The sequence below is a fragment of the Syngnathus typhle genome, linkage group LG3, assembly GCF_033458585.1.
Source record: "Syngnathus typhle isolate RoL2023-S1 ecotype Sweden linkage group LG3, RoL_Styp_1.0, whole genome shotgun sequence".
NCBI lineage: Eukaryota > Metazoa > Chordata > Actinopteri > Syngnathiformes > Syngnathidae > Syngnathus > Syngnathus typhle.
In genome coordinates, this window is record NC_083740.1 from 7,736,745 (window position 1) to 7,746,083 (window position 9,339).

Below are 9,339 nucleotides of genomic sequence, written 5' to 3' on the forward strand. Positions count from 1 at the left end.
CTCTTTTATGAATATTTATTTTGACAACATGTCAAATTATCAATGCTAGTACAAACACAAACTAATATCCAACCAATTATGGTTAATAAACATCTTGGCTAATTGTTACCAGGAATTTACAGTATACAAGAGAGAGGACATGTTGTCCTGTGAAAATAATCTTAGTCTGAGAAGGAACATCCCTCAAACAGACAGGCACATAATCTGATAAAAATGTTTTCAATTGTCCATATGAAAAACTTAAAGTATTACAGTTCTTTTATATGAAACATTGAGTTTCCATGACATTAAAACACTTTGATTTGTAAGCAAGTATCTATCCACTTTTCTGTCTGTAAAATCCCAGAATCAACTTTATTTTATGATCATGATGCAATCTAGTGTGCAATTATTTTAAAAGGCCCACATTTGAGCCACAACACAAGAACTGCCAACCTCAGCCCATCGGAAATTACACAAACATTTTTGAAAGTAAAAGGCCAATCGTCCGCTCTATTTTGCTTCAGGTATAAAATGCCTACAAAACTTGTGACAAGAAGGCTGCACTTCTAAATATTTCTTTCTTCCAGAAGAGCAAGCAGCCCAGTCTACAGAAAACAAGCAAGAGATGTTGGTGTTGGCTTTGTTATGTAATTTTCATTGTTGCATTCTGTTCTTGTTGGGAAAGATTTAACTGGCAAACAAAAACCCACCATCAGGCTACAACAGAGAGGAGGACATGTTACATAATTAGATCAGATTAAAAATCTTGCGAATATATATTTTATTTACTTTCATTTTATTTAATGCGACAGCAATCTATGATTGCTAATCACATAATTCATGACCATTTGATATCAAATAATTTAAAAAAAAAAGTGTTTGAAAACCTTGCTTCCCCTGATTAATTTAGGGGCCTTCATGTTAAGGACACAGGTCAGTCTTGATGAGAATAAAGTCAAGAGACTTTTAGGGATTTGAAATGATGTACCATTTTCTATTTACATGCAGAAATGCTCACAGACAGAAATGTGTGTTTCCGTTCACAGTTTAGACCTCAGCGGCTTCAGATACTTATGATAGGACTCGTGGACCTGCAGAAGGAAGAATGCAACCGTTAATTGAAATGGTAAATATTTAAATATTTTACAATTATAATCTTTCCAGCGGCATTTGCTGACCTCCGTAGAATTCAGTGGGGAGCGACGGGCCCATTCAAACAAGTTTTCGTAGACATTGCCATCGTATCGCCCCAAGATTGAATTTAGCATCCTGTCATGGAAATCAAAGGCATCTACCAGCGCCACAGCATTTGGCCTCAGCTCAGAAAGAAGCTCCTTGATATGGGAAGTAACCTCTATCACCTGGGACCCCTCTAACAGTCCAGCCTGAGATAAAGTAGATGGAAATGTGGATGAGGGTTAGATAATTACAGATAGCAATTTACGCAATTTATTTTAGACATTTAGAAAATCTTGAATTAGAAGTGACACAACAAAAGAAAATCCTTGACTGGGCATCCAGTATTGCTATACACTGTTGAATTGATATTCAAGCGACTTGACATTATATATATGATTTTTTTTTTAGCAGCTGCACAAAAAAAAAATCCACTTTTTGGCTTGTATTGAATAATATTTTGTAAAAAAAATAATGAGTACTATTGTACCTCACTAAAATTTTTGCAGGAAATACTGGAACAGATTTCCATTCATTTCAATGGGACAAATTTGCGGTATGATTATTTAGAGTAACGAGTGTGGTCACACAAGTATTATGAGGCACCGAGATAGATTTGTACCTGAAGAAAATCTCCAGAGTTGTTCGACATGCCATGAAGTGCGTAGAGGCGAGCAAGCGTTAACAGCACTGAGTGTAGGGGGGCAGCATCAATCTCTCCCAACTTGTCAGCGAAGAGCTTCACTACCACATAGTGGCAGTGGGCCTGGAAGAGGTCAAACAGGAGGACATGGTGTTTAATTAATGTCAGACAATCAGATAAACAAACAAATAGTCACTATGCAAGAATATTTTATTTCATTAAATTTAGTAGAAAAGCAGCAGTGAATGAGAAGTTTGTTAGTGTTGCATGGGAATCTAAAACATACTGAAATTCACATAAAATGGTCTTACATCAGAAGCTCGGACCAGATCGATAGCGCTATTATTCCAGGCGTCCTCTTGGCTCTTCTTGTGTTGCAGCTCCTTCTGGATGCTCTTGGCTGCTAGTTCGACCAGACTAAACACACAGAAGGACCATTTGCATATATCAGAAACAAATTGGCTGCTGGCTCGTGATGATCTATCATTCTTGTCTCATACATGGCGGCCCGCAGTTTGTAGAGCTCCACCAGGCTGGACAGGTCATTAAAATCGATCCCAGTCGATTTTGCGGCGATGAGCTGTGGTTGGATTCTTTGATGCTCTGCCTCATTCAGGTATGACACAATGCCATGCAGCTGCTGACCAGCTCTAGCCTGCCTGTAGCTCTTCATCAAGTATCTGCACACACACACATTGTATGTGCTGTGAGGGTGGAAGGACAGAATGCTGATGGTGTGATGGTAGATGTTTTCTGACTCAAACCAAATAAGAAAATCAAGGGCAGTATGAAAAGGCCTTTCACAAAAATATGAACATCTAACTATGCAGCGCTAATCTCGGTCCACCTGTACATTTGTGTGGAATGACACACCTTGCAGTCTGCAGCATCATGACTGTGTTCTCTCCCTCGTAAGTGCAGGTTGGCGTGAAGTCAACATATATGTCTGGCAAGGCACTGCTGCGGGAGTAGCCGTGACCTCCGCACGACATGCGGCACACCTCAATGGCAGAGTTGGCTGCCCACGTGGTGAAAGCCTTCAAACCCGCAGACAGAGCGTGGAGCTACACATCGGAGAAAGGTGGGGACAAACACAAAGGGTGGAAATCTTTCTGAACTCATTGGGAGTCAGCAAACAAAACTATATGGAGACATTGTGAATCCCCAGACATCTATCAACGATGCATTGGTTAAGATTTTGCTGCACCGAGAGATCACGTGGACTACATGTGCTATTAGTACCTCTGGAAGCTCACTGAAATCCCCCTGATGGATGTCACCAGTGATGCGATGGTATGTTTGGTTCATATAATGACCAACAAAAGTGAAGGCATAAGCCATAGCAAGCACTGGGAACAGTTTGTATTGCTGCGTCTGGTAGTCGAGGATCTGCGGCTCGGGTTCTCTGCAGGACAAAAACAAATATATCTTTTGTTTCAATGGACAAATACACAAAAAGTTACTGTCTGAAGAAGCCAAATTAAATTGTTTGCTTGAGTGACGCCAAGAGGCCAGCGGTGACTGACCCTGGCCGGATTTCAGATTGGTGTCGGACAACGCTGTAGCGGATGGCGATGGTGCTGGATTTTGCGAGGGCCCGAGCGGACTCTCCTACAATCATGGAACGAATGAAAACCATTGTGCCATAAGTCAGTTTATCGCTGGGTGGCTTGAAGTAGGTGCCATCCGGGTCCACCTAGTGGACAGAAAAGAACAATTCAGCATGTGAACATGCCAATTGAAATAAAATACATAAACTGCTCCTCTCCTAAAATAACTAAATTCCCTTGCTGGTTATCTAACATGCTAATTTTTTTTGTGGAAGTGTTTTAGATATCTCTGGGAAAATCTATGCATTTTCTTCAGCATATTTAAATGTATAAATTTGGAAACTGGAAATTACTTGACTGTGCAATTTGCGAGGATTGCCTGACCTTGGCGTATTTCATAAGCATGTTATCCCGTGGTATCCGCACGTGGTCAAGTTTCAAAAAGCCGTTGTCAACCTCACTAAAGCCAAATTTGGGTCCAATATCGCCAACAACAATACCTATGAAAAAAGAGTTTCTGTTCAATGAGAAATATGAACAGATATGACCATTCAATTAAAAGAAATTCCAAATATTGTAGTTACCTGGCAGTGGTACATGTGTGTTCATGTCACGGATAGGCACAATGAAAGCATGCAGACCATGGCAGCTTCCCTGAGTATAAAGCTGAGCAAGTACGATTGCGTGGTTTGAGGTCTTCCCAACTAGAAAAGAGCAGCAGCAATTGTATGTATTTAGACTTTCAAACATTCGTATTTCGAAATGCACCAGTTAGTCCGATTCGGGAAAATGCAGAGAAATCTCAAAAATATCAATTGTTTTGCATTCCTGGAAAGTGTCTACTTGTACTTACGGCCTCCAGGCCACCATTTAATTGAGCTAACAGTGGGACTGTTTAAGACAAACTCTTCTGAAGTTGGGTCATATGTGGCGGTGGTCTCCAGTCCTCGGAGATGTGTTCCTGGAGGAAAGGGATAAAGCAACCATTCACCAGTCACACACAGTCACAGAAAACACAATTATCATTCATCTAAATAATGTTAACACCGCACTATAAACTAATTCACTCCAACATGGATAAAATAAAATGAAAAAAAACACAGGAAGCGTCATGGTAGAAAACAAGCCCATGAGAGTTGCCGTAAAGTCACTTGCTAAATCTTTGAGTAAATATACTGTATAGAATTACAGGACTACAAAATGCCCTCTGCTGAATGTTCCATTACGACAGAGTAAAGCAGTGCACCTTGTATATGTTTGACAGATCCAAAAACATGTTAATACTTATGTTCTATTAAATACTTTTTTCAAATGTATTTTTAGTCTGAATGACCCACCCAAACTGGAATTTGCAAGAGAATTACCTTAAGTCAATTTTTCTGGTTTTGGCTCTTAGGCAGACAAATCTGCTGACCCAGACATTTGGAATTAATAAGTGGCATTAAAAAGTGGACCACATTTTTTCACTCCTTAACACAGCTCTACTCAAATCAGTAGGTGGATTTTGAGCCATGCTTTTCAATATTTTACCGTGGCCCATCTCAGTCTGAGCGTAGGTGCCGATGATCTCTAGGTTCCAGGCAGGCATGAAGAAGCGGTCCATTTGTTCTGGAGTGGCCTGGTTAAGCAGCGTGGGCAGGAACATTCCGAGATGCAGATCTAAAGGTTCAGGCCTGCCTGGGTGCACGCAGCTAAACCACAGAAGACAGAGGCCCAGGAAACCAGGTGGTAATGCGAGGCAAAGACAAGCAGCGGACAACACAGAAGCATTTTGGAGGGAGCACAAATTATAGAAAGTGTAGGCCAAATTAAATACATGGAAAAATGAAAGTAAACATGCAAATGGAGTGTAAAAAAATGATGGATAGAGGACAAGCAAAGAAGAAGCCATGAAGAAAGGAGAGAGCAAATAATTAATTCAACTTATGAGCTTGAAAAACAACAACAATCATTTGTGCATAATTTGTTTTGTAGCTCCAGTTGTAACAGAGAGGAGGAATCAGCAATGCCAGGATAGGGGTGTGAAGTTTCACACTTCTCCCGTCCGGTTGTGTCAAATGTAAGTCCAAATAAGTACTGCATTGAATTCATCAGATGTGAGATCCTATTTGACTGGGTTCTATGAAAAAGCCAAAGGCAGATCAATTCCGGACCTTCTGTTACAGCCCCGATGCACACATTTTGCATGATCTCTGTGCAACAGAAATTACTCTAAACAGGATAGTAATAGCTTTAAAAACAAAGACTCAGCAATTAGTTCAATGCGTCGGTGGTTAGAAAATGGACATTCACTGGGCAGCAACAAACAATAACTTGCTTGACCTACTTTCTTCTTTGCATGTTTCTCAGCCTTACAAAGAGATAATGAGTTGGCAACAACAACTCAACCTCCGAGGTACTTAAACATTCGGACCAGTACCAAGCGGCGTAACATTTGGTTACACCTCAGAGGGGAATGAAAATGCATTAAAATATGTATGCACTTTTGATGACTATTTTATTTTTTTCAAATGGCAGTGCACTTTGCGAAACACTAAACATGGTTGATTTCATTTTGGAATGTAGCTAATCAAAAGATGAATAACTCGTGGCTGCCGGTATGTAAACCGACAAAATGAAATTATTGATATTAGTGGAGGCAAAAATAATATAAATATTGATCTGTCAAACACATACTGTACAAGTAAGCCTAATCATGTTTGCACTTGGAATGGGCCTGTTTTCACCGGTCAAAATTTTAATTGCGTTCAAAAAAAGAAAATCAGAGGCGTATTCATGAACTGACCGTGACCTAGCTCAGTTTGAGCATATGTGCCAATGGCCTGGTAGGACTCTGCTAGAGGTAACCATTTCTTGGACTGCTCAGGGTCACATTGGCCATACAGGGTTGGGACAAACATCGCAAAGTGTAGGCCCATTGCCTCGTGAACGTTGCCTCGAAACATACTGGATGAAAAAACAATGTATTCAATAATAATAATAATAATAATAATAATAATTCATTAAATTTGTATAGCGCTTTTCAAAATCCCAAAGACCCAATCATTAACTAATGTTTAAGTATTGAGTGTCACTGAAGTTGGAGAAGGTTGGGATTCTACTGTTGGCAGGGGACTCAACTCTGCTTCATGTGGGCTAAGCTTGCGTAATGAAGGCCTAGCTGTTTTACGATCCCTCAAACTCAACTGTAATGCGTCTTGGAGTCAAGGCTATGTATGACTTGAGTTTAACGAAATAGCTATAGTTCATAAATTAACTTTAGAATAATAAATACAAATACATACATCACATGGTTTGTGTCTGGTATTTAAGCACATGCAACAAGCTGAAAACCTCATACACCCTTTGACATAGTTTTAATCTGTACTTTGCTCCAACTTTATTTGTCCATACATAGTAACTAGAATGCCCGGGCAGAGTTGACATAAAGCTCTTTGAAACTTTTTCCGAACGACAAGTCAGTCTGGAGTTTTGCCTTGTCAGAGAAAAGAAGTGTTTTATAATGTGTCATTCCATGCACATGTTTAAATCTATAATCAAATTACCTCTTATAGCAGTAGATCTCCTCTGGGTCCGCAATGCCATACTCTCTCAACTTGAGGATCATTTGGGCACTCTTTCTAACAGCTTGGTCATAGCGCTCACTGCGAGACAAGAAGTTTGGGTCTTGTTCCTTAAAGTCTGGGTCGTTCAGAACCATGGACTCTGCAATGAATAAGGGTGAACGCAAAATAGTGAACCCTCATGTTTGAGTCTCAGCTATCGAGTGGATTTTAATTTTTTTTCATCAGTTTGAGCGCTTTTAATGGACGCATGGATAGGCTACAGCGGACGGGCAAGGCTAAATTGAGTTGCAGCATACAACGTGCTGCAACATGCCAATTTCCCTCAAATGTTCTACATGGCCTCTATGAAGTGATTTGCGAATAATGAGTTTGCTGACTAGCTGCTGTGATTCCAAACTAGTGTGCCATGACATTGCTGTGGCCTCCTGTGAGAGATCAGATGTCCCGTGGGGAGTGATTTTAATTGATCCAAAAATATTTTACTTCATCTTTGTTCATCAATCTATACCAGTGGTGTAGTGTGAGAAGCAGAACAATTAAATTCTTATAGCAGATGATGGCAGGAGGTATATAATTAACCTGTGTATCCACTTTATGTGGCATATTTGTTTGCTGATGACATTTTGTCTAATTTATTATCTTTGGCTGAAGAAATTGGAAACAGTGAACTAGTTTGTTGACACACTAGAACAGTACACAGATAAAAACAACCGCGAAAAATTAACTTAATAAAACCCATTATCGTGGGTGCACTGAAATATAGACACCATGAGCTACTAGCTAACGGTAACCCCTAGCTTCGTTTGACTTGACACTACGATCTAATATTCGACAATAATTAGGAACTATCAGATATAGACTACAGATTGAAAGTGGGTTAGCGGTTCACGGTGTTCAAAATGACCTGTTAGAGTACGCGTGCGACGTTACCAATTTCTCGCCTCCTCTTGGTCTTCTCGGGGCCTCCGTTCAGAATGTTGGTGAGTTTCTCAATGTCAAAAGTTGCCTTCTGCCTCTCGTTCAGTATGTCTGGATTCATGTTTGAGCCTGAAAATGAATTTAAAGGAGAAAAGTAGATTGAGAACGACGTGAGTTGAGGTACGGAAGCGGCCTGTTCTCTCCGTTTGGAGAGGTTGATGACGCTTGGTCACGTGAACAACCCCGGAAGTAAGAGTTTTTTTGTTTGTTTTTTAGACATGTCAACCTCCTCAACTCGTTTACACTATTTGGTATTTGTTTAGTTTACGACATAACTCGAATTTTGAACGCGTTGTTAGTTATCACTACAAGAAGCCATGCTTCCTGCTGCTGCGGTGTATTATTTCCCGTGGGAAGTGAAGTCCGGAGCTTTGCAGGACAGACAGTCTGTGCGAACATTTGGCAGGTGGGTTGTAGTAACTCACTTGAAATAGTTCTATTTCGTTCACAAAGGTAGGGGGGGATACTCAGTAGTATTTACTTATTAGATGTACACACACACAGAAAAGCACAAACTGTTAAATCTATTCAAGTACAAAAGGAAACAAAAACAGCTATTTGGCTCAATCAAAAATAAACCCTTTGCACACCAAATATTTCCCTCTTCTATTAGCTTGCATCGTGCTGTTTGTAGAATGAAAAAAAAGATAGGCACAACTTTGCTGAAAGCTAAATTCTGACAGGATGTTATGGACCGATATTTCCTGCATGAGCAAAACAATTATATCTAATAGCCATTGTATTCCTTTGTTCAGATCAATTAAATTAAAATATATATCATATAATAAAATATAATATATAAATGATATCTATTTTTTCTAGACTCACCCGCTATGAGCCCGAGAAGTCCCAGGCTTCATTAACAACTCAGCACGCTTCCAAAGAGCACCATGTTGTCATCAATACCTCATTTGTGGAACCATTTAATCCCATAATTGGAGCTCAATATATAGTTCTGGGTGAAATTGAAATAGCTGAAGGTAAGTGTTGTCTTTTTCAACATGTTCTTGTGTTGTTGGTTTTTGTTTTGTTAATCAAGCATCTTTTGTTTCACAGGGGTGGAGGGGCTGAGGATCTGCGCTCGTGTCCTCAACTGTGTGGATGGTGTAAACATTGCCCTACTGCAAAAAGTCATCAACGAGCAGAGGAGCTTCTTCAAGGAAAGACAGAGCCATGTGGAGGATGCTGCAGTACAACATGCAGATACAAATTGATCTTGAACATGCTCATGGACTGCTGATGCTTTGGATTTTGTCGTTTGTTTTTTAATAAGGATTTACAACATACTTATGGTGTATATCTCCAGTGCTTTATTAAATCAAAGAAAAAATGTGCCACTCAATTAATACTTGTGTTGACTTTTCTTAGTTCCAACTTTTGATTTCCTGCAATAGCTTTTATTACAGCATGGCCAGAAAAGCATTTACTATGTAGCCATGACGAT

General features: G+C 39.8%; 2 protein-coding genes across 4 annotated transcripts; one reads left to right on the forward strand and one right to left on the reverse strand.

The window, feature by feature from the left end:
• Positions 1–8,081, reverse strand: acox1 (acyl-CoA oxidase 1, palmitoyl). 3 transcript variants are annotated; one of them, XM_061275268.1, is made up of 14 exons: positions 7,848–8,081; positions 6,897–7,056; positions 6,137–6,297; positions 4,205–4,312; positions 3,936–4,055; positions 3,736–3,851; positions 3,328–3,497; positions 3,044–3,206; positions 2,675–2,865; positions 2,302–2,481; positions 2,113–2,218; positions 1,781–1,924; positions 1,161–1,367; positions 1–1,073 (listed from the first exon to the last, which is right to left on the reverse strand). In XM_061275268.1, the coding sequence occupies exons 1-14, from the start codon at positions 7,954–7,956 to the stop codon at positions 1,023–1,025; spliced, it is 1,986 nt and encodes a 661-aa protein (XP_061131252.1). In that variant the 5' UTR covers positions 7,957–8,081; the 3' UTR covers positions 1–1,022. The 3 variants fall into 3 exon arrangements, with proteins under 3 accessions (XP_061131252.1, XP_061131251.1, XP_061131253.1); XM_061275267.1 differs by lacking the exon at positions 6,137–6,297 and adding an exon at positions 4,882–5,042 and having other exon boundaries at positions 7,848–8,080; XM_061275269.1 differs by lacking the exon at positions 6,137–6,297 and adding an exon at positions 4,882–5,042 and having other exon boundaries at positions 7,822–7,957.
• ten1 (TEN1 subunit of CST complex) lies at positions 8,074–9,237 on the forward strand. The gene is made up of 3 exons (XM_061275270.1): positions 8,074–8,301; positions 8,718–8,875; positions 8,952–9,237. Exons 1-3 carry the CDS (start codon positions 8,213–8,215, stop codon positions 9,107–9,109), a joined length of 405 nt encoding a protein of 134 aa, XP_061131254.1. The 5' UTR covers positions 8,074–8,212; the 3' UTR covers positions 9,110–9,237.
• Positions 9,238–9,339: the final 102 nt, after the last annotated feature.

Bases quoted from the DNA above. Each gene is read 5' to 3' on its own strand.
- acox1 (XM_061275268.1), bottom strand. From the start codon at position 7,956: ATGAATCCAGACATACTGAACGAGAGGCAGAAGGCAACTTTTGACATT. The intron at 6,298-6,896 runs GTAATTTGATTA...TTTTTCATCCAG, and splicing joins GAGATCTACTGCTATAAGAG to TATGTTTCGAGGCAACGTTC. The intron at 2,482-2,674 runs GTGTGTCATTCC...GTGTGTGTGCAG, and splicing joins ATGATGCTGCAGACTGCAAG to ATACTTGATGAAGAGCTACA.
- ten1 (XM_061275270.1), top strand. From the start codon at position 8,213: ATGCTTCCTGCTGCTGCGGTGTATTATTTCCCGTGGGAAGTGAAGTCC. The intron at 8,302-8,717 runs GTGGGTTGTAGT...TATTTTTTCTAG, and splicing joins TCTGTGCGAACATTTGGCAG to ACTCACCCGCTATGAGCCCG. The intron at 8,876-8,951 runs GTAAGTGTTGTC...TTTGTTTCACAG, and splicing joins TGAAATTGAAATAGCTGAAG to GGGTGGAGGGGCTGAGGATC.